At 50.9% G+C, this 27,438-nt stretch overlaps 7 protein-coding genes across 7 annotated transcripts; 3 read left to right on the top strand and 4 right to left on the bottom strand.

Annotated features, from left to right (window-relative positions):
* Window positions 1–6,376: 6,376 nt before the first annotated feature.
* On the top strand, window positions 6,377–8,670 carry HRG_12024 (copper amine oxidase, enzyme domain-containing protein; the record flags this gene model as incomplete). Its single annotated transcript, XM_044870494.1, has 8 exons — window positions 6,377–6,714; window positions 6,776–7,352; window positions 7,412–7,448; window positions 7,494–7,534; window positions 7,605–7,786; window positions 7,908–8,147; window positions 8,218–8,442; window positions 8,505–8,670. The coding sequence occupies 8 exons, from the start codon at window positions 6,377–6,379 to the stop codon at window positions 8,668–8,670; spliced, it is 1,806 nt and encodes a 601-aa protein (XP_044714411.1).
* Window positions 8,671–9,065: 395 nt separating this feature from the next.
* On the bottom strand, window positions 9,066–11,036 carry HRG_12025 (aldehyde dehydrogenase family domain-containing protein; the record flags this gene model as incomplete). The annotated part of the gene is made up of 6 exons (XM_044870495.1): window positions 9,066–9,158; window positions 9,217–9,356; window positions 9,541–10,058; window positions 10,139–10,587; window positions 10,665–10,726; window positions 10,934–11,036. The coding sequence occupies 6 exons, from the start codon at window positions 11,034–11,036 to the stop codon at window positions 9,066–9,068; spliced, it is 1,365 nt and encodes a 454-aa protein (XP_044714412.1).
* Window positions 11,037–12,148: 1,112 nt separating this feature from the next.
* On the bottom strand, window positions 12,149–14,557 carry HRG_12026 (fungal specific transcription factor domain-containing protein; the record flags this gene model as incomplete). The annotated part of the gene is made up of 8 exons (XM_044870496.1): window positions 12,149–12,397; window positions 12,496–12,498; window positions 12,664–12,977; window positions 13,100–13,127; window positions 13,189–13,440; window positions 13,504–13,518; window positions 13,575–14,193; window positions 14,427–14,557. 8 exons carry the CDS (start codon window positions 14,555–14,557, stop codon window positions 12,149–12,151), a joined length of 1,611 nt encoding a protein of 536 aa, XP_044714413.1.
* A 798-nt stretch (window positions 14,558–15,355) lies between these two features.
* On the top strand, window positions 15,356–15,752 carry HRG_12027 (cytochrome P450; the record flags this gene model as incomplete). The annotated part of the gene is made up of 2 exons (XM_044870497.1): window positions 15,356–15,460; window positions 15,516–15,752. The coding sequence occupies 2 exons, from the start codon at window positions 15,356–15,358 to the stop codon at window positions 15,750–15,752; spliced, it is 342 nt and encodes a 113-aa protein (XP_044714414.1).
* A 164-nt stretch (window positions 15,753–15,916) lies between these two features.
* HRG_12028 (cytochrome p450 domain-containing protein) lies at window positions 15,917–16,752 on the top strand (the record flags this gene model as incomplete). Its single annotated transcript, XM_044870498.1, has 3 exons — window positions 15,917–16,249; window positions 16,310–16,382; window positions 16,436–16,752. 3 exons carry the CDS (start codon window positions 15,917–15,919, stop codon window positions 16,750–16,752), a joined length of 723 nt encoding a protein of 240 aa, XP_044714415.1.
* A 2,698-nt stretch (window positions 16,753–19,450) lies between these two features.
* Window positions 19,451–21,163, bottom strand: HRG_12029 (ZIP zinc transporter domain-containing protein; the record flags this gene model as incomplete). Its single annotated transcript, XM_044870499.1, has 7 exons — window positions 19,451–19,618; window positions 19,675–19,801; window positions 19,878–20,206; window positions 20,269–20,753; window positions 20,818–20,937; window positions 21,012–21,038; window positions 21,088–21,163. 7 exons carry the CDS (start codon window positions 21,161–21,163, stop codon window positions 19,451–19,453), a joined length of 1,332 nt encoding a protein of 443 aa, XP_044714416.1.
* A 4,646-nt stretch (window positions 21,164–25,809) lies between these two features.
* HRG_12030 (SMP-30/Gluconolaconase/LRE-like domain-containing protein) lies at window positions 25,810–26,633 on the bottom strand (the record flags this gene model as incomplete). The annotated part of the gene is made up of 2 exons (XM_044870500.1): window positions 25,810–26,158; window positions 26,461–26,633. 2 exons carry the CDS (start codon window positions 26,631–26,633, stop codon window positions 25,810–25,812), a joined length of 522 nt encoding a protein of 173 aa, XP_044714417.1.
* Window positions 26,634–27,438: the final 805 nt, after the last annotated feature.

Below are 27,438 nucleotides of genomic sequence, written 5' to 3' on the forward strand. Positions count from 1 at the left end.
GTAATAGATACCGGGCGCTTTTACGACCTCCTACCGCTATTTAAGTCCTAGGAAGCGGATAAGCAACCTATATAAGCTGGGGTAGACTATAGGATCGTACTTTATACCGATAAGAAGGGGCAGGAACTGCCCGTACCGTTTAGACCGCTATATATATATTACGCGGAGCTGCTAGTGCTAAAGAAGACGCTAAGGGACCTCCTAGATAAGGGTTTTATTTAAGTAAGTAGCTCTGAAGTAAAACGCTAGTCCTATTTATACGTAAACTAAGGGGCGGGATATAGTTCTATTATAACTATAGGGCCTTAAACGTAATTATAAGGCTAGACCGCTACCCCTTGCCCTTAATCTTAGATACGCTCTATAACCTTTTAAAGGCGAAGTAGTTTATAAAGCTAGATATAAAATAAGCGTTCTATAAGGTATAGATCTTAGAGGTAACGAGTAGAAGACAGCGTTCTATATATACTGCTTATTTAAGTAGCTTATAATGCCCTTTAGCTCTTGGAGCGCCCGCTACCTTCTAGCGTTATATTAATAACGTGCTTTAGGACTTCCTCGACGAGTTCGCTTTCTATATATATAGATAATATCCTTATCTATATAAGCGGCTCCTATAAGGACTATATATAGAAAGTACGGAGGGTCTTAGAGCGCCTCTAACTTTATAGGCTTTACCTTAACCTAGATAAGTGCGAATTCGGGGTTAAGAGGGTTAAGTACCTAGGCTTTATTATCTATATAGCATAGGTATATAGCGGACCCTATAAAGATCTAAGCGATTCGGGACTAAGCTACCCTTACGTAGATAGGTATATAGAGCTTCCTTAAGTTACGAACTATTATAGGATATTTATTAAGGCTTCTCTATATTATAATGCCCCTAAACGAGATTACTAGGAAGCGGACCGCCTTTCGCTAGGGGCCCGTATAGGAAGGAGCGTTCTATACGCGCAAGGACCTATTCTCTGGCCCGGTACTACTCTAGTAAGACTGACCGGTCTACGTTAATTAAAGCGGACTATAGTAGCTAAGCACTTAAAGGAACGCTCTCCTAGGAGGTAGACGGGTAGAAGTAACCGGTAGCGTTCTACTCCTATAAGCTAACCCTAGCGGAGCGGAATTACGCTATTTACGATAAGGAGATACTAGCGATTATTAGCTACCTTAAGTAATAGTAAGCGGAGCTCCGGAGCTATAAGAGCTTCGAGGTTCTTATAGACTATAGGAACCTTAAGTACTTTATAACGCTAGCACCTCTTAGAGCGGTAAGCCCGCTAGGCGGAGTATCTCTTGCTTTAACTTCTCGATTAAGTACCGCCTTAGGCGGGACTCCATGGTCTTAGACGCGCTTTCTTAAAAGGATTAGGACCGGCCGATAGGAGCGGATATCGAGGCCCGGATCTATAGCAACATCCTATAGGAAGCACTACGGACTTATATGGAGCTTCCTTAGTAGAGGAAGACGCGGTTCCCCTGCGCCCTCCTCGTCCGGCGAGGAGGGATAGACCGGCCAGGGGGCGCGCGCAGCGAGTGTTCTAAGATAAGGCCCTTTAACGCTTATAGGATAGGATAGCGGCTCTAGACCGTACCTACGAAGGCGTGCGCCGCGCCTTAAGTCCGGCGCTCGACGCTTAGATCTAAAGCTAAAGCTAAAGGTATAGGTAGCCGACTACTATATCGACCTACGGGGGCATCTACGCTAACGGGGGAGACTATAGGTACCGGGCGCACCGTATACTATAGAAGCTAAGGAGAAGGAGGGACCGCCGGAGCTAGACGAACGGAACGAGCTCTAAGGGAGGCTAGTCTAACTTATCTATAACTCTAGCGTTATAGGTTACCTAGGCAAATAGGGCATAGTAGTAGGCCTTATAAGGGACTTTTACTAGCCCCTCTTATAGTACTACGTTCGTCGCTTCTCTATAACTATAATATCTATAGCTATATAAAGATCTGAGGCGTAGCTTAAGGGCTGCTTAAGTAGCTTCTAGTGCCCGACTAGTTCTATATATATATATGATAGACTTTATAACGGACCTCCCTACTTATAAGGCGGCAACCGCTATTTATAGGTAATGGACCGACTTAGTAAGTCTATAGTATTAGAGCTAATACTCTATAGATATAGAGTCCTATATAGACCTTCCTATAGTACTAGGCCCGCTATATAGCTAGCTAGCTTTTATTATAAGCGATAAAGGATCGAATTAGACTAGCCGCTTTTAGTAGTACTTATACTAGCTACTTTAGATTACGTAGCTACTAGCACGGCATATTACTATAGACCGACGGAGGCCTAAGAGGTTAACTAAGGCGTAGGCTTACCTATGGCTATCGTGGCCGTAACTAAGTAGACTAAGACCGGTAGCTCCCGCGCCTAACTTACGTTAAATAGTAAACTACCTTTATTAAGATAGCCCTTTCTTTATAACGTATAGCTTCGAACTACCTTATTAGTTCCCTTTACCGTAGACGTAGTAGCGGGTAGTATAGTAATTTATTACCGGAGGCTTCTACGTTTATACGAAAGCTATAAGAGACTATAGATTATTACTAATCTACGATAGCCGCCGCGGCGTAAGATTAAGAGCGGCACGCTAATAAGACTAGGGCCCTAGTAGATAGGTTTACGGCAGGAGATAAGGTATAGCTAGACCTCTATAACTATAGGTCGGCACGACTAAAAAAGAAGCTTAACTAGCTATATATAAAGTTTACGGTATAGAGGGTTATTAGCCCGTAGGTTATAAAGCTTAATAGTCTCCTAATAGGGGTCTATAATAAGATTAACGTAGACCTCCTTTATAGAGCCTCCTTTAACCTACTACCTAGATAAGAAGTAGCGGACGCTTAACCGCCCGTAATTAAGGTAGAGGGAGAGGACGAGTTCGAGGTTAAAGAGATATAGGCCGCGCTAGAGAAAGGTCGGTAGAAAACGCTAGGAGGTCCTTATTAAGTAGCGCGGGTATCTCGACCTTATATAGGAACCTATATATGTTTACGGGAACTATAGCCCCGATAAGTTTAAACCTTATTTAAAACGGTAGATAAGAACGATAGACTAGCGGACTACCGATAGTAGCCTGAGGAACTACGAAGTAGGTAAAGTAGAGTAGGTAGTTACGATAACGCGAGCGTAATTATATAAGCGGAGATAAAAATAGCGTTTATTTTAGGGCGAAGCCCTTAGACTACCTAGACCTACTCCTCGTCCTTATCGTCGTCCTTATCCTTATCCTCGTCGTCCTCCTCTACCTTATTAGCGGCGGCGGCGCTCTCTAAGGCGCTTAGGCGGCCCTCTAGGCCCGCGAGCTAGTTAGCGGCAGCGGCGGCTCTAGGGGCTCCGGGGGCGAGGGGGGCCCGGCTAGTAGCAGCGGCGGGGGCGGCGGCGGGCACGGCTAAGGGGACCGCCGATAAGGCGACGGAGGTAGTATCCCTAGTACCGGGAGAGTTAGCAGCGGAAGTAAAAGAGCTAGATAAAAGGAACTTACTTAAGGACGAGGCCCTAGCGCTCGAGGGCGCGGAGATTACGGTAGGCTGCGTTTATACTTTAAGAAGTTAGCGGAAAATAGCTACTACGCTCGCTAGGTAGCGGACTTACGGGGGTAGTAGTAGCGGAGGCGGGGGTAGAGGGGCTAGGCGTTACGGCCGGCGGCGGGGACGGCGTCGTTACCTAGAAGGGCAACGTGGGGCGGCTAGTATAGTAGAGGTAGAGGCGGCGGTAGTAGGTATAGTTATAAAGGCGCGGGTAGGGTAGCGGTAGCGGCGGAGCCGTTATTAGCTATACTTAGTATAGCGTCGATAAACGACTCTATACGCTTTAAGAAAGAAGTAAAGGAGGGAAGGTAGATAGAACCTTATCCTTCTCGCTAGCCGTCGCGCTTTTAATCGCTTAGGATAGCTACGATACTTCCTATCCGTTTAAGGAGGGTAGAGTACTTCCTTAAAGGGAGGCGCCCTCTTTAGAGAGATATCTATTAGATCTATTAGTTAATAGCTTATACTATTATAAAGTAGGCAAAGGCATAGGCATAGGTACCGTTTATAGGATAATATTAATAAGCTATATAGAGCTCTCCTATACGCGGCTAGCCTATATATATACGTATAGGATCCGGCCCTTTATATATAACTATATAGCTTAGGCTATAGCCTAAGCATAACCTATAATAGTTAAAGACTCTTATAATATCTACTTAATAAAGCACCTCTTTAAACTATATAAGGTAAGCTAGAATAGCTTTACTCCGCTTTTAATAAAGCATTATAAGCTCTTAGCCTACTAACTTAGCTATATTAGGTTTACTATAATTAGTATAAAGCTCTATAAGGAGGTTAACTAGTCTATTTATATTAGTATACGTAAATAGTAAGAGATGCCTTTATAGGTATGGGATAGGCTCGCGTAAAAATAGTTAAATTAAGCGCGGATATCCCTTATTATAGCGCTATTAGTATAGAGCTTCGCATATGTAGCTATAGCTCGAGCTCTATAAAGGAGCTATTGAACTTACTAAGGTATAGTAGTACCGCTCTTAGTCGTACGGAGCCCTACTATTATAAGAGGCTCTTAATTGCCTAGGTAAACTAAGTATTACGTTCGCTTTAATTTTACTACTATAGAAGTATAGATATTTCGTATATATATACCGGCGTAGGCGGTTTAACTAGACTAGGTAATTAAACGTTAGCTTTAAAGGCAGCTAAAAATAGCTATTCTATATATGGGATATAGAGAGGGTAAAATAAAGGGTAGATTATACTATTATAGGTAGGTAGAGGCATAGGCTTAGGTATAGTCTATTAAAGAAGGTTAATAATCTATAAGGGAAAGGAAGAGAAGTATAGGCCTAGCTTTATATAGGCGGAGGCCGCTTATATATAGACTTAGCCTAGACTCGTTTAGGCCTATATAAAGCAAAAGCCCTTATAAGTATAACGCTTATATACTTCGTCTTATACTTATAAAACTATTATTAGTAGACCTACTATTATATAGGCTTAAACTATAGCTTTTTTTAGTATAAAATTAAGTATAACTTTATATATAATAACTAAGGTATCCTAAGGATTAAGGAAACTCTAGTTAAAGGATTATATAAGCTATAATAAGCATAATAGCTATTAACCTCTATAGCTAACTATATAATACCCTTAATCTTTATACCTTTTATTATACTTAAGGCGTCCTTTACTTACCTTATAGTAATCTATTTTACTAGTACTTATATCTCTTATATAAGCGCCTTATTAACTATAGTATAGTACTAATAGCCCTTATCTATAAAGGCGGCGATAGGTAAGGAGTTATTAATTATAACCTATATTAAAGTAAGCTTCTTTTCTATATAAGTAGAAATTTTTTTCTCTTTACTAATATTAGTAATTAGGGCTTTAAAGCTTATCTTTACTCAAAGCTACTCTTTTCCTTTAGGCTAAAGAGCGGAGTCCTCTTTATTATCTAAGGTAAAGAGCGGTTTTATTTTTATTACTTAAACTATAATAGGCCGCTTAGCTAAAAGAAGGGGTACTTTAATATAAAGTATATAGACGAGCTATAATATAGGTAGCGGCTATTAGCCTTCTTTTTTCCGATCTCCTTACTCGTTACTTACTTCGCTTACTACTTAAAGTGGATAGTATAAAGGTAGTCGATAGCGTCTTTCTACTATATTTAGCCTAGTCTATATAGGTAGTTAATATTAAGGTATCCTTATTAGTATCGATAGCTAGCTATTTCTCTTATAGAGGGCGGTAATATAAGCACTGGTTTATTTAAAGCCGTTTAGAGCGTAGAAGACGCTCTGGATAAAGGACTAAGTTCTGATACGGAAACTTCGGGGTGCAAGAGTTCCAATCCCTGATCTGCTGTCCCTACATGTCGCATTGTAGCTCTTCGGGGTTAGTAGGAACATCAATTCCGATTGTGAAGCACTAGCTCTCTTTTTCAGCTTAGACTTGTGGCGCCTGTTTTCGGATACAATTCCGCTTCCGTGAGTCTGTGCCGCAGCAGAATTGCTTGTGCTGGCTCCATCCCTGTCATTTCTATTCACCAGCCGTTTCGAGGCCTGCTGAGCATTGTAGTTGATGAGCCAAGCGGGCAAAGACATGGAATTGAGCGCGTGTCCGCGGCTCCCGGACCCGACCTCGCCCGCCTCTGGCGTCGGATGAGCCGCAATACAGAGTTCCCTCCAGTGCACCCACCATTCACAAAGAGTATATCATACGGGTGGGTGCTTCTACTAGCAAGAACTCTTCCTGGACTTCTACAAGTACTGATCCGCGATTGTTCTTTGGCAGAGTCTCTTGCCGCCAATATATCGTGAATTTGACGCTTTTTTGGATAGGACTGCCATTCATCCTGCTTTCCGTCATGGTCACCTCCTTCCCACCCCTTTCCGGCCTCTCGATCCACGAAACAAATCGGGCTCGAGACCTGGTGCTCAAGCTGCACCCTGGGACCGTTATCGATTTCCGCGCCACTTTCTTGCTTGAGCCGCCTAAAGCTGAAGTAAAAGAATTTCTAGAGCTGGAGCATGCCGACAGAATCACATCAGATACCCCACGTCCAGCACGGCTGGCGCAGGTCCGATACGACGTCATTGGCGGATCTAAGGCGGCAGAATATCACGAGTCCGTCATTGACCTCCTAAAAGCCAAACGCATCAGCCACCAAATCATTGGACCTGAGCATCACGCAGGATTGACCGTGTACGTGCGTAGCGCTCAGTGTCAAGAGAGAGATCGGATGCTTACCATTCGCGCGGCACAGATTCGAGTTTGAGAAGCTGGTAGAATGTGTGAAAACTTCTTCCCTCTTCCAAGAGAAGCTCAAGGCTATCCAGCTGCCTCCCGGCTTCGAGCTCGTCGTTGAGCCATGGCCTTACGGTGCGCCCGACGACGCCGATGGCGAGACTCGCTTCTTCCAGGGCCTTTGCTTTGGGAGGCACGCAGCCAGCGGCAACCCGGACTCTAACTTTTACGCATTTCCCATTCCCTTGATACCCATCATGGACGCGAGGAAGAATGAGATAGTGCGCATTGACGAGCCAGCCACGGGCGGCAAAGATGATGCATTGAGCGGGCGGACTCACGAGCCAGCCATCCTCGATCACTGCCGTTCGGCCGAATATGTTCCAGAGCTGCTGCCGTCAGGCATGAGGAAGGACCTCAAGCCGCTAACGGTGCAGCAGCCGGAAGGGCCAAGCTTCACCATCTCGGACCCCAATCTCATCGAGTGGCAGAAGTGGCGCATGAGGGTCACATTCAACCCACGCGAAGGTGCAGTCTTGCACGACATTCGCTACGACGGCCGCAATGTGCTCTATCGACTGAGCATCAGCGACATGGTAAGCGCCTGTCCTCGTTGAGGCGGCGAGCTGCGACTGACGGAGGCCTTGTTGTGCAGACGGTGCCATACGCCGACCCAAGGGCCCCTTTCCATCGTAAGCAGGCTTTTGACTTCGGTGACGGCGGCCTCGGGCACGCAGTGAACAATCCCCTCGGGTGTGACTGCTTGGGCGTCATAAAGGTGATTGGGCCATTGGATAGCTTTGAAGAGAGGCGGTAACCGAAACGAGACGCTAACACAACCATGACAGTACTTTGACGGCGTCTTGACGAAAGCAGACGGCTCGGCCGAAGTCACCAAAAATGTCGTTTGCCTACACGAGCAGGACAATGGCATCAACTGGAAGCACACCAACTGGCGGACCGGGCGAGCCGTGGTGACGCGTCGCCGCGAGCTCGTCGTACAGTTCATCATCACGCTCGCCAACTACGAGTACATTTTTGCTTTCAAGTTTGACCAGGCAGCCGGAATCGCAGTCGAGGCCCGGGCAACGGAATCGTCTCCGTCGTCAACATCGACGCCGGCAAGACTGCTCCTGGGGCAATGTGGTCAGCCCCGGAGCCCTGGCGCAGAACCACCAGCACATCTTTTGCGTTCGAATCGATCCCGCCATCGACGGACATCGAAACACGCTGGTGCAGGAGGAGAGCTTGCCCAATGGCATGGACAAGCGCACCAACCCCAACGGAAACTACGAGGTCCGCCAGACGCCCATCACGACATCTGTGGAGTCGACCTCGCACACTTTAACAATCGCGTCTTCAAAGTCCAGAACCTGTCAAAGCGGAACCCCGTCAGTGGCAAGCCGGTTGGCTACAGGTTACTACGCCGCCAACTCAGCTGTTGCTGGCGGATCCCAATAGTGTCCAGGCCCAGCGCGCACTCTTCGCCCAGCATCACATATGGGTGACTAAGTACAAGGACGACGAGTTGTATGCCGGAGGTCGATACACTCTTCAAAGCAGTCGCGAAATCGGCGGCGTGGCCGATGCCGCGGCACGGAAGGAAGACATTTTGGACGAGGATATCGTGGTCTGGAGCGTCTTTGGCCTCACACATAACCCTCGAGTTGAGGACTGGCCGGTCATGTGAGCTTTGATTTATCCGCTAAGAAATCGCCCAAGCTAATATTATTGTTCGCGACATCCAGGCCTGTAGAGATGCTGCAGGTGGACATTACGCCGTCAGATTTCTTCACCGAGAACCCAGCACTCGACGTACCCTCAAGCGCCGACATTGGCTCTAAGAGGGTGCTTGACAGATGCTGCGCGGATAAAGGCTTGTCCAAGAAACCAGGCGAGAAGTCGCGACTGTAAAGGCTCCCGAACGCATACATGTAGCGATGTCATTGGCTAGGCTCAACAGCAGAATAGACAGACGAAGATGAACTCTCAAAAAGAAATCCCTTCTTCTCTCCGCTCTCATGAATCCTCTTCATCAAATAATAGTCCAGGTGTACTAAAACAAGAGATCATTGGGCCTTTGTTAGGCCCAGCAAGGGAGGTTTCTATGTACCTCGCTGCGTAGAAGACATTGCACCTGTTCTTCACTCAAGCTGTAGCGTTAGCGGTCTGGCTCACCCTACGGAAAGGAACAATGGCAGCGAGAGCCCTAAGCACCACACGTTTAGAATATGGTAGGACGCTTGTCCGATCGGAATGAGACGCGGGACAAGCGTTCAGGTTGCGCTCGCACACCGCATTATATTCTCTCAGAGCTTATGTACAATGCTGAACTTGACGCACTTGACTTGAGTCCATTCCTCCAGCGCCTCTTGGCCCAGGTCCCGACCGAACCCACTCTCCTTGAAGCCTCCAAAGGGGGGTATTCGAATTGATCGTTCCCCACATGTTCACAGTCACCTGGCCGCATTCGATGGCGTCGCTCACGCGCATTGCCTTGTTGATGTCATCTGTGAAGACCGCCGCAGACAGCCCGTAGTTTGTGTCGTTTGCCAGACCAACAACTTCTTCCTCAGTCTTGAACCTGGCAATGCTGGCCACTGGACCAAAGACCTCTTCGCGCATGATGGTAGCAACGGGAGGCACATCCACGAAAGCCGTGTTTGAAACAAAATGTCCTCCAGAAGGGATTGAATATGAGTCGGCGCCATGAAGTAGCTTATTTCCCTCCTGCAATGCCGTCTGGATGTAGCCCGTGACTCGCGATTTCTGGCCGGCGCTGACCAAGGGACCCTTGGTGGTGCTGTCCAGCAAGGGGGTCTCCAGCGACCGAGTCCTTGGTGCGGGCCGAGAATTCCGCGACGTATCGATCATAGATTTCGTCTTGCACGTAAATGCGGCTCCCAGCGGCGCATATTTGCCCGTTGTGGACCGTGATGCCCATCGTTGTATGAAGCAGCGCGTTTTCCCAGGATGCATCGGCAAACACAATGCTAGGACCTTTGCCCCCAAGCTCCACGGTGACTTTCTTCAAATTGGTTCGCGCCGAGCTTTCCAAAATCCTCCTGCCGACCGCGGTGCTTCCCGTAAAGGAGATTTTGCGCACCAACATGTGGTCTGCCAGGGCTTGGCCGGCCACTTGACCAAGACCGCAGACTATGTTGACGACGCCCGGGGGAAACCCCGCCTCTCTGATGAGCTGTGCGAGCTTCTGAGCATATAGGGGGGCGATTTCGGGGGTCTTGACGATGACTGTGTTGCCCGCTGCTATAGCCGGGGCCAGCTTCCACATTGTGATCATGCTTGCTCATGGGTAAATGACAAGCGTCAGCAAATCGGCATCAACGGCTGCCAAGGACTCGAAATAGTGGTGCCGTCTTACAGAGGAGCGTTCCAGGGCACAATGGCAGCGCAGACGCCAATGGGTTCCCGCCGTGTATATGCCATACCTCGGCAATACTCATGGATCGACCTTCGCTTGCCAACCCACCCGGCATAGTAGCGGCAGGTCTCGGCGGCTTGCGGTATACTCATGGTCAGTGACCCACGGTATAACATGCCGGCATCAAGTGCCTCGATCGACGCCAAGTCCTCGGCATCGCGCTCAAGGAGGTCGGCCAGCTTGTTGAGGAGCGATCGCGACTTGTCAGGCGTGACGAAGCGCCATGTGGACTTGAAGGCATCCGCAGAAGAGGACACCGCACGATCTACGTCCTCGACCTGGGCCGCGGCTACCTTTGCGAGAAACTTGCCGGTGGCTGGATTTTCCAAGTCTATCGTCTCGCCGCGCGTGGCGGGAAAAGCTGTTGTCGATGAAAAGGCCGGTGGGGACTAGAGGCAACTTTCATGAGTGCCTTGAAGAGGAGTCGGGACCGGGGGCGGCGAATTCGGTTCATCAATGATCTTACCAGTGACCTGGCGTCCGCCAGCGCCAACAAGAACTGCTTCTGCCATTTAGCTGCTTCGAGGCCTGTAGACGTACGGTCGAGTGAATATAGAAGGGCAGGATAAAGCTTTCCGGCAAACAAATGTCACCTTCAACGTTTGGGAGGAATTCAATGATATACGATGGCCACGAAAAGCGGGACTGAAGCGAACTTCCACTAAGCATGGATATATAAGGCAGGCTGACCTTCGAGTCAAGTTGACCTGTTGGCAAATTGATACCTCGGTTTACAGTCCGAGCAGAGCTCCGGCCTCGATGAGCAGAGCCGCCGCAGAAACGTGGATGGCGTCTGAAACCAGACCTGAAGCGATTCGATAGCGCAAACCATTAGCATTTGGAACTCGGGGAACCCAGGCGAGGCTTGCGGGTGGAGGTTCAAGGGTTTAATGCTGGGTTGCTGCCGTATTTGGACTGAAACGAAACGCAAAGGGCAGTTCCGAATTCCGCGATCCCTGGTGGTGATTTGCATCACGCTCTAGGCTGACGCAGGCTCGGGACGTATGTCACGTAAATAGCCAACGACGGAAATTCGGAACACTCCAGGTTTACGCATTGGCTGCGCTTTGCCGTGCCTTCTAGCGACCGCTTGGGTCCCGTTTCAGGGCAAGCGGCAGCAGCTGCACAGTTTGTAGACACAATTCGTCGACTCCGTCGTCGAATAAACAGAGAATCTGTAGTCTAGAGGCAGTATCCGGTGCTACATGGCCTTGCTCGTTCTGATTCCGAGATTCCGTTCACGACGTAAAAGGCCGTGGTGAGAGATTTATCCATAGACGTTCAACATACCTGATCGAAACGCCTCCAAAAACTCATCCACGATCCCCGCCAGCCGTGTTGCAATCGAATTATTCTTGGACTTGTTTCCACGGAAAGTAGCAGGAGCCAGGAAAGATGATTTCACCAATCCATCGAGTGACCCTCTTCAAAGTCCCCGGCAACGAGGATCAAGAACGCCTGCTGCAGATGTACAAGCAGATGCCGACCAAGGCCGTCAAGGTCAGTCTGGCCCGCGTGCCGGCCCAGTATAAGACTCACAATTTAGCGTGCCTACAATTGTTAACGCGGCTTCACCCAGGACGGGAAACCCTACCTGCTTTCAGTCACGGCGGGAAGGCAAAGCCTGATCAACGGGCGCAGGGCTTCACGTTGGCAGTGATTTCTGTCTTTCGCTCTGTAGACGACATGACCTACTACGACAATGAGTGTGCGGCCCGCAGAGCTGAAAGCTGTCGCAAAGTCGGTGCACCAGGGCGCCATGATGGTCTTCTTCGAAAATGAGCTCTCGGGCTAGTCAATCAAGTATATAGGAAACGTTTATAGACCAAATGCAGAGCTTTAGCTGGCACCGGCCTCTGCTCTGCACAGCCTTCATACACAGAGCCTTTACACAAGATATACTAGCTCTCCATTAACTTTGCGTTGCTTCAAGTCTATGACAAACTCATATCAATCCCTGAAGTCGTCGAGAATCTCCCTCCTTCCATTCAACAAATCCGTGTCATCGGGACCATAGAAGTGAGCACCAAACTCTCCTGGAAAGTGCTGGCCCTGTCCGAGGGCATCGAAAATGTCCAAAAGATCATTTCTCATTTGAAACATGTCCGGGACCGAGTTGCTCATCTCAGTCTCGGGTATTATGTCACTGGTGGTCTGCGCATCCCAAAGACTGCTGCCATTGTCCGTCCTCATCGGATCCTGCAGCGCCTCTCGGAATTCAGACACGCCTGGTGCCTCACCTCCCGACAGCGAAGGGCTACCCCTCGCAGGCCCCATATCGTTGCTGGTACACGAACCGTCTGAGCTCTGGAGACCAAGGCTCCTCAAGCGCGGCAGCAGGCCGCGGATGCTTTCCACAGCCTCCGGCTCACGACGCTGTGGCGCGAGAAGCCCCGGACGAGATCAACCGCGTCTAGAAAAGCCTTCCTACAGGGCTCTGTGAATATGTTGGGCGCATGACATACTGCGAGGAAAATCACCGCCATGGCGCTGACCAAAAAGTAGTTGAAGGCGTTTTGCTGCCGCGAGTAGATGTCCGTGGTTGCGTTCAAGTGTACCAGGATTTGCACGCTATCCAGCGCAATGTTGACCACCAGCCATGCGCTTCGTAGGTTCGCCGTGATGCTGGTTGTGTTGAAGAGATAATGCTGGTAGACGGAGATGCGCGTGTGATTTCCGCGCAGGTAGAGCAAGGCCCGGAGCCGGTGCAAGACGCGAGGCTGGGTCCGTGCCGCGAGTCCGAGGCGCGGGTGTCGGAGTCGGAGATGGGAGGAATGGACTCGAGCCAGTCTTGCGTGCTCAGGTCCAAGCATGAACTGTCTCCTCAGGGATAGACTGAGAGGCGGAACCCAGTGGCGGAATAGCGTCCCAGAGCTTGGAGCAGAGCCGACCGTAGCCTACCATGCACGAGGTAGCAGAAATCGGAATCCTAGTCATTGGGGGCCCGTTAGTGTAATCGCGTTGCAGATTCGAGGTAGTGCTCGGCTCACCGGTTCAGGGAGACCGGGATCTATATCGCGGTCTGAGAGCGCAAAGGATAGGCTCGTCCCAAAGCTCCATCGGCGATCCAGCACGTAGACGCACCAAAAGACGCGTGTAGCCAGGCGACGAGTGTCCGGGTCCTTGAAGTTGTCAAACAAGCTCTTTCGGCGATGCAGACCCATCTCTAGAGCCTCGCGGGCAGCAATGCCAATGGTGCGCCACGCAAGTAGCTCGTCGTCGCAGTGGAAGTAGTAAATGCTCTGCGTATGGAGGGTCAGTCGGGGTCATGTTGAGGTGACCAACTCGGCGAAGGGAAAGCATACCAGCATAGTCAGGAGCTGGATCTCTTGAGCTCGACCTGGGGACTCGAGATCCTTGATACATTCCGCTCTACGGTCTCGGCTATTGTGGCACTCAACTTGCTTTTGCCGTGCGCCTCAACGGCCAGGGCGGTGGCTATGGCAACCTTGGCCATTTCAACATCTCTGGCGCTCACGGGGAGCTGCATTTCCTCTCGTACTTCGCCGCTTGTCGACTTGCCGCTTCGGATAAAGTCGAGGATTTGCTGTGCCCGAGACGCGAGCTCGACAATGTCGATAAAAGGGTATACGGACTCGACCTCCTCGAAGACGGCAAGTAGCCTTGCCATCTCGCCCGGTGTGCAGTGATGCCAGAACTCGGCCTCGGACGTTATCTCCCGGAGGGGTTCGGCCGGAGACTGGGCGCCGCTCGGAGGGGGGGACTCGAAGGTCGGAATGCCCATGCGCGTCAAGGATCGTTCGCCCACCAGGAGGCCAAAGGACGGTCTGGTGGGCCCGACGAACTGTGGCTGCTTCGGCGCAGCTTCCTTCTGGGCAGTCGAGGGAGACTGGACAATGGTCGTGTCCGGCGACTGCAGCGCCATGGAGGCGGGACGCGGCGAATGGTCTTTGAGCTGCTTGACAGTGCCCACCAAGTCGGCAACCTGCTGGCGGAGTTGAGCCATTTCATCGCTCAGAGACCGAACCTGGTCGCTGTAGCCGAGAGAATAGAATGTCAGCCTGGCTATGCATACCGATGCCATCGGCGGGACGGGACGGACCTCTGATGCCGTTGTTTGGTGGCCGGCGGGGGCGATGCAGCGCTCGCAGCCCCATCGCCAGCCGGGATGCGCCAGGCTTTCTCTTCTTGCACTCGTCACTGGCAGCACATGATGTCTATGAGCCCTTCTGTCTGCATTCTTCACTGGCAAAGGCGTCTTGCCTACCATGCTACCGGTGTGTACTTGCCACGCTTTGGTCGCCGTGGGCCTTCTGTCCCCAGGGATTGTCGCTTGGGCGGCCTGGGCCCGGCCTCGCCAGTCGCTGAAGCGTCATCATCCATGGCCCTCGGCTCCATGTCAGTCCTCGGGGTGAGGTTCACTAGGCAGGGAAGAGGTGGGGGCGGAATATCGACACCACGTTTCCAAGCAGCGGTTCCGAGAGGGCGGCTGGCGTATGGGCTCTGGCGTTCACGCGGAAGAATGGGATATTACTTACGGATGTGGGCGTTTACTGTACAAGTATTGCATGGCTCACAGAATGCAGGACATGACTCGCTCCCCCGACCCTTGCTCGGACCCGTCAGCCGCGCGTTCCGACATTCCGAGGGCTGCCGGTATGAAAACTTGTGCCGTCTGTAGCCACCGCCGCCTATCATCTGTATTCCCCAATTGAGGTCCCTGTGGTGGATCCATTGCTGCATCATTGTATCACTGGTTACTGCATGGTGGCCCCCGGCCTATTGCTAGAGTCATGTTCGCAGTCTACATTGCTTGAAACTTGGCAGAGGCGGGTAGATAAAGAGGCCATGGGACTGAAGACAGGCCTGTTCAGCCCCAGTCCGAAGCCGTCTTCCCCAACACTCGCATTCATCACCTGCACGTTGCCTCTCATGACCATAGCACACCTCCTCCTTTCCCTCAAGGACCAGCTCCTTTACAATACAGGGCAATCGGTTCTGGTCACCTTTGTTGTGGGCCCCCTCATATACCTCTTCATCAACGAGCTTGTCCGGCACAATGCCCGCATCAGTGGCATGAAGGGTCCTCCGGGTGGCCTTTGATTGGGAACCTCTGGGACATTCGCGTCAACGCTGCCGAAAAGTATCGAGACTGGGCGCGCTCGTTCGGCGATGTCTATCAGATCCAGCTGGGAAATGTCCGGTCGTCGTCATCAACTCGGCCGCGGCGGCAAGGCCATCTTTGGCCAGAATGCCCAGGCCATGAGCTCGAGGCCCGAATTTTACACTTTCATAAGGCACGCACCGTCCCCATCGTTACCTCTCAAAATTATGGCACACTAACGGCTTTGCCTAGATTCTCTCTGATACGGCCGGTACAACCATTGGAACGTCACCCTATAGCGACTCGCTGAAGCGTCGCCGCAAGGGCGCCGCCTCGGCACTCAACAAGCCTTCGGTGCAGACGTACGTTTCGCACCTTGACGTCGAGACCCGCGATTTTATCAAGGAGCTGTACACCTATGGAGAGGCCGGAACAGCCCCGACCGACCCAATGCCCATGATCCAGCGCCTGTCCCTCTCCCGCGCCTGACCTTGAACTGGGAACCCGGTTGAAGAGCCAAAAGATGACCTCTTCGACGAGATTACCCATGTCGAGGAGATTAGCCGCTTTCGGTCTACAACGGGCAACCTCCAGGATTTCATCCCTATTTTGCGCCTGAACCCCGTTAATCTTCACTCGGCCAAGGCCAAGAGATGCGCAGCCGGCGCGACGCGTACCTGTCCGCCCTCAACAAGGGACTGGATGATCGCATCGCCAACGGCAGCTACAGCCCTTGTATCCAGGCCAACGTCATAATGGACAAGCAGGCAAGGCTGAACAAGGATGAACTCACTTCCATCAGCTTGACGATGCTTTCTGGCGGTCTTGACACCGTGACCACACAGGTCGCCTGGTTCATGGCCTTTCTCTCTCAGCACCCCGAAATCCAAGAAAAGGCCGTGTCGGAGATACGCAAATTTTACGACGACAGCCAGCCAATGTGTGAATCTGCCGACGACCAGAAATGCCAATACATTGTTGCCCTTGTACGTGAATCGCTGCGATACTTTACCGTCCTGCGCCTTGCTGCCGCGGCATCCGTGAAGACCGTTGTCTACGAGGGTCTCACGATCCCTCAGGGGTCGGTGATTTTCCTCAACGCTTGGGCTTGCAATATGGGTGAGTCGAGAATCAAGCCCCCTGCCCAGGCTGGAACGAGCTAATGCGCAAAGACCCCAACGTATGGTCCGATCCTGAGGTCTTCCGTCCTGAACGATGGCTGGAGCTACCCGACGCCCCTCTATTCACATATGGCGTTGGCTACCGCATGTGCGCTGGGTCGTTGTTGGCCAACAGGGAACTCTATCTCCTTTATATGAGGCTATTCAACAGCTTCCGCATCGAGAAGCATGACCAGGTTGACTGCCACCCGATACGAGGCAATGCGGATCCCACCAGCTTGGTGGCAATGCCAAAGCGGTACCGTGCCCGGTTCGTGCCTAGAAACCCCGGAGCTTTGGGAAAAGCCATGCAGGATGAAGATACCTAAGATTCGGTCGCTTCCGCGCGAGATCGGTTTCTCAGACGGGTTCAGATGCCATGCGTCTTTGGAGAGAAGTCGTGCCCCGATGCAACAAAGAAATTGGACGGTGTGGCTGTTACACAACGCCGATAGCGCATAAAGTTAGGTAACCTAACTGGATATTGTAAATACTTTTCATGAGTCTGCTGGCTACGCAGCGGTACGTTAGCTGGACTAGCTATGCTTCTTATCAGCGCCGCAGGTCGATGCAGAGAACATATCCTATGAATGATGACGAAGCAACTTCATCTCCGCGGCAAATGTAGTTGACAATGGTCTTTGAACCGAATCCACTGTCGATTCAAATAAAACAGGTCGGATAAAGTGCTCATGAAAACACGGTGCAAGGCTGCTGATATTTAACTTGGCTCGTTGTGGGTAGCAATCGCTTTGGAGACCCCGTAGGTGCAGAGAAGAGAATAGCGAGGTGACGATCTCGCGCCAAGTTGCGCATGCTCGAAATCAGTCAAGGGAACATGCTGGCAGGCGCCGAACCTCCAGGACAAGACCTGGAAAAATGACGTTCGGTTAACTTATTGTCCAAGTCGAGTGACGAATGATTACGTCGGCGAACCCGAGTATCGCCATTCGGCCTTCGTTCACGTCATTGATATGAAACTTGGCTAGCCAGATATCGGAGCAGAAAAAGACTACGGACCCGCAGCAGGGGTTCTGGGTGTGATTGAAAAATCTAGCAGCACGAAAGGAGAGGGTTATAAGCAAAGGGCGCAAGCGACGTGAACAGAATTGAATGCGGCAAGAAATGCCTGGCGGCGAGGAAGGGCTTGCTTATCAGAGAGAGAGTATGTCAGGTTCTGCTCCGTTCACAGCGGCTGCAGGAGGGTCAGAGTAACGGAATCTGGTGTGGCTCGTAAAGAGCAAAAGCAATGGGCGGGTAGGTGTACTCTCCGTCACTAAAGACCGGACCCCTGTTCAGCCACTCGTCAGCTCTGATGCCTGCGGAAAAGTCGATGATAGCATAGTAATTATAAATATAGATGAAGATGGAACTATTCATTCGTGGCGACGGCAGCTCACAAACTTACTATATTTCGGAAACTCTACCGGATGACTGAAGGCGCCACAGCTCCCTGTCCACCATTGTCGTGATAGAAGAGCGTCCGTGCTTGATTCAGGAATGGGGACCTCCCGCGAATACGCTGTGTGAAAGTGCCTTGTGTACTCAGCGATGCAGGATAAGAGGAGGCTGCCCAGGTAGGGATATTAATGTTGGTGGGAGTCGGCAGATATGTCCCCTGGAGGAGATATGGCAGATACAAAGTGGAAGAGGATTAATTCAGCCTCGAAATTTGGGTCCCTCGACAGTATTTGAAGATGTACCGCACCAAAGATGTAACTATTGCAGAGTTCTTCGTTGCCATACGGTTCACGCTATTCAACGGGCGTATTGTTAGCCAAAGTTTGCTGCCCCGGTGCCTTGTATCACGCCAAGGTGTCTAATTTGCGCGTACCGAGAACATCATTCCTTTACGCCAAGGAAGCGAGCTTGCTTCGAAGCTGACAGGCTGAAGATCTAAACCGGGTGCTGTTCACTCATAACTTACTCTATTACGAAGGGCATGGCCACTTGTCATCGATGCCAAGCCGACTGGCTGCCCGAGAGTTGATATAATCTCCATTTCGGCCCTACAACCTTATGTGGCAACCTAGGTGTGCCGGTCCCGGTAGCCAGCTGCCCTCGAGTCCTCGAGTCCGGGCTCCCGTACGCACTCTTCGCCCTGTTAGCTGATATATTTGGCTGCTGTACTTCGTGGAGAGGCATGGAAATCTCCAACAAGTCACAGCCTGTGATCACAGATGCTTCACATAGCTCTCACTATCGGTCGTGTCTGCTCTTTCCCCCGGCCAAGCCTTTTAGCTGTATTCCTTTCTAATACCAGAGAGCAACATTATTGTTACGGCAATAATGACATAACATACTCAACGCCTCTCCGATGTTTCCATCGCCTGGTCTGCCTTCTACCAACGCACTACAGATGATCATTCAACTTTACCAGTATTAATCTTGCCGGAGTTATTTGTAATAAATGAGACGTGAACTCCAGTGTCAATCAGGTGAAAAAGCTCAAACCCTTACTCGAGAGACTGGCCAGAAGGCCAGAAAATTATTAAAACGATAAGAGGCGAACAGGTAGCACGTGGAGGTAGGTGGATGTCTGAACGGCAACTTACGTCAGTAGGAGTAGAACTCCTCGGAGAAAGTCAGGGGCTAAACCTTGAGAGGAATGCAAACGGAAACCGGTATCAAGAGGCATTATTGATTAGAATGGAATGAGTTTTGGGGAGAGAAGATAAGAGATTATGGGTTGAGCCTTCAAGTTAGAGTATATTTGGCAGAGCGAGGCATTCACCCAGTCCAGATTTATTAAACTAGGGTCGCTCATAAACGGTACATGCTTATGCTTCAAACCCTCTATTTATGTTACGACGTGGCATTGGCCGGCGGCGTCTGGTCGAATGTGGCCACCTATAGAGTCTGAGATGGAACATGTCACCCAGCTCTTCTAGACGTCCCGGCCTTGCATGGCAACGTAATCGGAACGCATAGCCTCCCATAATGTACATGTACACAACTGATCCGTAGCGAGAACCACAGACCTCGCAAGGGGCGTCTTTGCTCGCAAATCTAGCATGTCTAGAAACATCAAAGAGAATAACGAGCAAACGCTATCATGCTAGGGGCAGGCGGTAGACAGGTGTACGTGGAGGCCGCGACGTTTGTAAGCGCCTGGTCTTGTCTGCTTCTCAGCTGGTGTGATTCGCCTCGTTGCTGGGTTTTAAGCGAATGCTCCGACAATGGACATGCCGAGGGCTTCGAGAGTTCGAGGTCAGCGACAGTTGGAAGCTATAGTCGGGGTGATTTCTTACCTCCGCAAGAACCCAGGCAAACGCAATGGCCTTCTTCTTGCCGTTCATCAAGTGATTTGCCTCCTCGGATAGGAAATCCTCGGCCAAGAGGTCGACCAGAGCGGCGTAGATAAGCAGACCCGATGATCTGAGTGGAAATTATCAGCCTGAAGAACAGCCACAGGCTTGGTTGCTGGGCTCCGGTGGAGAGGAGGTACACTCACATGGCGTTGAAAACACCGACGATGATAAGCCCGAATGCGCTCTCGGGATCATAGCTGCTCCGGGTGATCAAGCCAATAGCCTGACCAATGGGGGCCGTCGTCCCAAAGGCAAAGACTAGCAGCCACGGCCGATAGCTTCCCTTGGGATATGGCACGGCGGCGATTCGGGATCCCAAGCCAAGGCCCTCAAACATTTGATGGAACAGAATGGCGACCAACAAGATGACGAAGCCGTCAATAGTGATGGAAATCGTCATTCCCACGAAGACGGAGTGGAATAGAATGCCTCCCTCCAACAATGTGATGTTTGTCGACATCTTCTTGAACACCTGTGGGTCGACGGCTTGGTTCTCCTCGTCCAAGTAGACCACCTCGGATGTAGAAACCTCACTCCATCCTTCACCTTGGGCGATCGCGAGTTCGATTGCTGCTGCGAGTTTACCAAATCTATCATTTGGTTGTGTTGGCGAATATATTGTTCGTAGAAGACGACGAACCACGCGGGCATGGTTGATAGGCTATCTCGCGCATTGTCGTCGTCGTAAACGTTAGAAGCAACGTGCCGCTCGTAGACGCTCTTGACAGACTGAATGTCAACAGGCTCTTTCCTGTCCATTGGGAAACCGTAACTGGCCTCATCAAAGGCCGGCGGTGGTTGTTTATGGCGAGGCGAGTGCAGGGCAGCCAGCTTGTTGAGGTCGAGACTCTCGCCCGTGGGCCCGCCGTGCGAGTGTCCTCCCGTCTTCGCATTGAGCCACATCTCAACCCCAAAAGTGAACAACGAACCCATCATGATGACTCCGGGAGTGGTGGATAATCCTTTGTAAAAGGTTGGGAAGGCATGGGTTCCGAGGCTCTCAAAGGCGGTGGGAGAAGCTGGGCCGAAGGTTTAGCCAAGACGCCTCCAGTTGGTGTGGTAAGCTAGCCTTAGGAGCCGGACTCACATGAACAAAGGCAGTGGCTATGAGAACCCCGGTTCCGAAATGCTTGCAAGCAAAGAAGACTTTTGGGGGAATCTTCATCCACTTGACTTTCTTGGCCACCACGGGGAAGCCACAGCCTGTTGGGCGTGAAGTCAGCGCGGGGCGCTTCCTGCGGGAAAGCTGCAGCAAGGGGAGTCGGGCTTGACCGTACCTATGCATGATGCTGCCAGAACCAGGACTATCAAGTCATCAGTATCGAGTCTTAGCAACGCGGCTAGGCTACTCACAAAGCCCTGCTACGTGCAGGCCCAAGTCATATTCTGCCGCTTCCTTTTTACATTGAGGCTTTGCGTCTGCATCCATGGTCGGCAGCTTCGTCGCCCGCTGCAAAGAAGCAGATCGGCTCGTGGGGAATGAAGGAGATGGGGAAGGTGTCCCTTTCTTGCCGGCGACCAAGGTCGTTGCTTCGTGCCGCGGTGTCCAAAGCGAGCAATTACGCGAGAATGTCGAGATTCCAGCTCGACAAATGATCAATAAGCAAGCCCCATGAATTCGACCAGCGAAGAGTCGTCGACCAGCGAATCAGTGACGGCGCCGCAGAAAGTGCAGAGGACATGAAGCTTTTGCAAGTACGGAAATCCGGGGTTCCGCGCCTTTAAAGACTTAAGACAGCAGACCGGAGGGCGGGAGGCAGGCGTCAAACCACCGACGCCAGCTCCGATCCCCCCATGGATAGAAGTCTTCCAGTTGCCGCTGCTCGGACTCGAAACGCTCCTTTTCCCTTTTTCTCCACAGAAATGTGCTGCGGCTCCGCCATTCTCGGGGCTGCGCTAGGGCGGGCGGCCGACGACAGGGCAAAGGCACACTGCCGCTTCAACCGGCGGTCTGGGGCCCCTGTCGGAGAATATGTCGCGGGCCGCCCTTTGATGAGACGAATGTAGTAAAAGTCGTGGCCATTGCGGAGACTGGGCCGCTACCAACTGACCATGTATCACTCGGCGGTCGTGGCCCAAGCGACGAAGTCATGCGGAGGCGATGAAACGCGACCCTCGCCAAGTTTGAGACTGGCAGTCTGACGGAGAAGCACTGTACGTAGCGCCATTGATAACGCGTGTGATTATTTCCGTCATCTCAGCTAATTAGTGACGCCCCGGACAGGCCTAACGACGGGAATGTGTGACGCTTCCCCATCACCGATCTTCGTAGACGTCAAACGCACGCAAAGACTACCCTTCCTTGGATACGCAAGGGCTTAATGTAACAAACCCTTGATCAAACATATGCACACTTTACTTCTGTTTTATTTCCAGCTTCAGGTCCCCCTTTTGGGCCTTGATGATAACTACTGCGTTGCGCTTAGAACCAGACGATCCATGCGTTGTAATCGCTTAATGTAGTAATTTGTGGACCGTTGACGTGCCGCATCATGATTCCAAAGTCGATTTGGGCTCAAGGTACTTTGCAGAAACACAGCATCCCTTATGCGTACTGAGATGATGCACTGCGGAAACCTTCACGGAGGGCATTTTTCTTTGGCCTTGCCCCCTCCTCCCCTATGAGGGAGGACTCAATGTGAAGAATATGCGCCAGATTCCTCTCTTGGTCCGTCAGGCGGTGACAAATGCAAGGCTAACAAGGTTTCGCCCGGCAGGATCTGCGGGCTGACTCGGCAACAATACTGTACGTATCCCGACTCGGGTACGGATACGGAATAATACGACGAAGGAAGTGGGGTTCTTATTATAGAACAGCGTCGCTTTCAATGTTTGATGTAAACACCTCAGACAGCATGGGATAATATGTCGCAGACAATCGGTGGAGAACAACAGGTCAAGCAAGATCACTAAGTAGTTCGTCCCGTGAAGTAAACGGGCCTCTGTTCGCTTATCTTATTGTTGGCAAAGTATCAGGTAGGGGTCTTCGGACAATGTGGCCTTAAGACGGCCTGCAGCAGTGCGCAAACCTCAACCGAGATATCTCCTCCCCGTGAAGCAGCATTATTGCCGGCATAGGAAAAATCAAAAGCGAAAACAATGAAATTCTTCTATCACGTACCACACTTAGCCATAGCCAAGGCGGTTAATTGCATTGACCGCGGGTTTGTGACGTGGCTGACTGAGGCAGCTTCTCTATGCGTGTAAAGCAACTGACTAGGCAGCGCACAGTAACGCCTGGTGACAGGACTCGGAAGATAACGTTGCTCCCACTACTGGGGGACGCTGGGGTAAGAGGGAGGGGCACGAGGGAGGGGGTGGAGGCCCCAGAAACAGGAGCCATATCAGATACATACAACACCAGCGTCGATGTCGTCATATCGTCTACTGAAAATAGTTTCATATATTTATCAATCTCATAGAACTCTAAGCAATAAATTCCGGCACAGGTAGAGTTTTATCTTATTGGTAAGATATTTAGATAAATGCCCTTTATATTCAAGTGAATATTTACATTATTCAGTTCAATCGAGAATCGGAGACATGAGGCGTGTCTCCGGTTGCTCTAACTTCTACCTGCCAAACAGGGACAGATGCATTTCTTGGAATCACGGATTTAAGGAAAATATAGCGGGGACATTAGTTGCGCAATTCGACTAGATCTCGCAGACTTTTGAGGAGCTGACGGCTCGACTACGGTTGATATTATATGTGACTCAACATGGGTTATTCTATGGCTCGTGAGCTGGCCCCTTGTTTTGCTATGAGTTTCTGCACTCGTCAAGAGGACGGTCCCCAGCCATAGTAGCCTCCGGGTTAAAGCATTGGCAGAGTCGGATGAAGCTGCTCTACTATTGACACTAGCCTGCGTTGCCGTTTTGTAGTTGAGAGAATGAGCAAACCCTCGGGTGGCATGGTATGGCCATGTTCATGCCGCGTTTCATGTTTAACCCTGGCCGGCACAGGCTGGTGCCGTGGCAAGGAATATTAAGATGAAGAGCGATGCAACATGACGACTTGACGCTGAGCCCCCTGGTCCGGGTGATGCAATCTAATGATGTTGCATTAATTTTATCAATCTCCTTGAAATATCGCCTAGGCAATCAGATCTTATCCATCTTTGTCGCAGTCATAGCAATTTGCTATTCTTAGAACTTCTATCGTTTGCCATTATTGCCCTTCCAACGCGACAGCACGCCTGACATTCAGGGCTCTATGACTAATTTCTATTCCACCAGGGACGGGAATCCACTCGACCCATTCGCTAAGCGATGCGGCTTCCCAAGGAGATCGAGACCTTGGGAGGCCGCTGGTCTATATGCAATCAAGCGCATCAATCCATCTCAGACATGGCCAAGCACCTGGATGCCAGCGTCTTGACATCGCTTAGCGACTGCATCGCCAATTGTAGAGCACGTATCATAATAATATGGCTCTTTGTGTTGTTGGCCCCTGCTGTCTTTTAAAGGACATGCCACTTGCCGGAGTAAAACCCGAGTTGCCAGACTAGCCGAAACACTTGACGCCAAGAGAGAGACTGTAGAGTCCGTCCACACCTAGATAATCCTGCAAGAGAGAGATGGACTGAGCGTCACTCTCGAAGGTTAGAATGCTCGGGTTTGATCGTCTTAGCGCTACCGACTAGCACCCACTTGAAACCAATCAGGTCACTCAACAGAAGCTGTGTTAGTGCGACAGGTGAAGTTGCGACCACGTAGATGATGCTTCAGGCAGGAGTCAGATCCGGTACGAGCAAAAAGTAAACTAGTCGCTCTGTCGTCTGAATAATTCCAGACAAAGCCCGGGAGAGCCTGGTGAAGTCGAGTGACGTCTCTGATTATCATCTGGTTGCCGGGAAATGCGCAGGGCGACTGTACTACTTCGTAGCATCCCAAAACGCAGGTGAGATTGATAAGGGCAAGCGAAACGCCGTGCCGCACTTGAAACGCGTTGTACGGTCGGGGCGGTTTATCAACGGGGCTGATCGGATGTCACGTTAAAGAGCGCTGCTTACAAGAAGGTCGCAGCAATCTGAATGCTTAGAGCCTTTTTTTTTTCATGAAAGGCTGCACGCATCACGAAGTCAACGTGACCATGTTGTGCTTTATGGCTAAGGAATATGGCACCCTAGTAGCAGCTCTCATCGCCTTTCGGTATTGGGACAGCCGCGTCGAGTCGATGCTTGCCAGCGATGAACCGGGCGGTGCGTTTCCTCTCTGGAAGCTTGAACTGCTCCAACTTCGATGTCGATATGCTTCGTACTACGACACAAGTGTGCGTTGAAGAGTGACATTCGGGCCTTTGATACGATTTCATTTAGGGAACCTTTAAAAATTGAACTTTATGGTCGGAGGCTGAAGCCCCAAGTTTCACCTCGTTGTAGGCGATCCTCTAAGATGTACATTATTACTGCCCCGGTTTATAAGCTCGGTAGTCGTATGGTGTGATATATTCATCTCAATGTACCCCAGCGCTCTATTATCAACCGACTGATTTCGGCTGTGGCAATTTGTTCTTCGAGAGTGTCCCTGTTTGGCTTTGGCCCCAGCTTTGAAGTTAGAGGCAGTTAAAAGCCCCCAACGTCGTGGGTTAGAATTTTATATTCCAAGCGAGCTTCATTAAGAATATTTCTCGACATACACGGCCAATCTGTTTTTGGTTTGGTCGGCAATTCTTTGCAAGAAGGTTCATATGTAGTAACGCGATGTATCCCCCGTTACAAGAGATGTTTGCCGACCCCCAATGGATAGGCGGCAGAACTCACACTTACACTGACCATAGAGTCGCAGCGCGTTACAGCGTCACCGTTGCAATGCTTTGACCAACTATAGTTACGAGTGGGTGGCATTTTATGTCGCATCGCAGATTATGTATATAGTCCAGAAAACTCATCATTACAAGTCTGTTTAGTTGCATTTACAAATCCATGGGTCAAACAACCGCCAAGATTTCCACCCTGATGATGAAGCACACTATACACACTCTTCAAGCTGCGGCGTTCGCGACAACGTATGTGCCCAGTGCATTGCCCCGGTCTTTAGTACTTCCAGGCGAAATTGTACGCACCGAGTGCAATCAACCACCCATGCCGAAATCTTTGCAAACTTCCCGGCCTTGGGCTTTGATGTTCTCGACAACCCATAGTCGATAGTTGGAGGAAAACAAACGCTTTTCAGGGGCAAAGGCGAAGTTGTTGCTAGTCTCGCCTATGTGAATTTTGCCAAGCAACACGCCATCGGGATTCCAGATGTGGACGCCGTCGCCAACACCTGCCCAGACGTTGCCCTTGGTATCACAGTGGATGCCATCCGAGAAACCCACGTCGGAATACGAAAAGAGTCTCATGTTAACTAGCCGCTTGTTTTCGACGACGTCAAAGGCATAGATGGTTGCCGGCTGCCCGGTGACCACGTCAAACTGCTGGCTGCCAGTGTCGGAGACGTAGACGAGTTTGTTGTCCAGCGAAAACTCGATGCCATTTAGCTAAACGAAGCCGTCTGCTACGACCTAATCAACTCATGTATCCGACTCGAAGCGGTAGACTTGCCTAGGCATCGACGGCGGTGGGCGAAATGCTGGTATTAGCCGTAGTCGTCCGAGTCGAGCGAGACGACAGTGATGTTGATGCTGTTCCCGGGCTCCTGTAGTTGGACGTGATATTGAGGAACTGTCCTCTTTGTTGTAGACGCCGGCTTCGTGAAATGCCTCCCAGGGCAGATCCCAAACCATGCGCGCCGTCCGTGGCCCATAACGTCGTAGAAGTCGGGTGAATACGACAGGAACGAGATGGCTGGCTTGACGGCGCCCCCCAAGAGGTTTGGGAGATATTGGGCGTTGGTGGCCGTCGCCAATAAATCGACGTTTACAAAATGCGACATGTTGGCTGTCAGCCAGAGCATCGTGATGGGACCAGGGAACGTGAGTGGTGTGAAGCAGGAGGAGGATGATTTCTTTCGTGAGCCCAGACTCCACTGGTCCTGGACGCCCTGGCGTTGTGCCTGCAGTCTGTGCTTTGGTTACGGCGGTATTTGCTTTCCCCATCATGAGCTTCCCTTCCCGCCCTTGTCTCCATGGCCCCACGGGATGCACGATCGGTCTCCGGAGTCGGACGCCGTGCTGGGTAGAGAGGAGTACATCGAAGGGACGATTTGAGCCACACCGTCTCCCGAATCAGCTGTCTAGAGTATTCTTCCATTTCTTTAGAGCCGCCTTGAAACTAACGAATCTTTCCTCCCTCGACTAGAGCAATTCCAGCAGCCCCTTTCAGATCGGACACGTGGTTGTTGAACCGTTTCGTCGCGTTGTGTGTCGCGCGCATGCACTCTGTAGTTGGCGACTGTTGGCGTCGCGGGCGTGCTCGTCGAGCAACTCTCTAGCGCCAGGTCGGTCCGGGTATTGCAATTCTTTGGCTGCAACGAGCTTCCAGTTCCCGCAGCTGCGAAAACTCAACGAACCGGTTCAGAACAGTGAACTCGACCTTAAACGACGCTGTACACAACAGGCTTCCAGGCTGTTTGGATATTGTATTGCAGTGAACTCCCAGGCCAGGACGCTCACGTCGAGGAGAACGATAAAGAAGTTGACGATAATCAGGTGGCTCACGACGCGTCGCGGTCCAGCAGGCGCCGCCCTTCAGCAATTGAAGAATCTTAGTCGTTTCGATAATATAGAGGCCCGATATAATGAGTTTCTGCACGGTAAAGG

This window comes from Hirsutella rhossiliensis (genome assembly GCF_020360975.1).
Source record: "Hirsutella rhossiliensis strain HR02 chromosome Unknown scaffold00037, whole genome shotgun sequence".
NCBI classification, from domain to species: Eukaryota; Fungi; Ascomycota; class Sordariomycetes; order Hypocreales; family Ophiocordycipitaceae; genus Hirsutella; species Hirsutella rhossiliensis.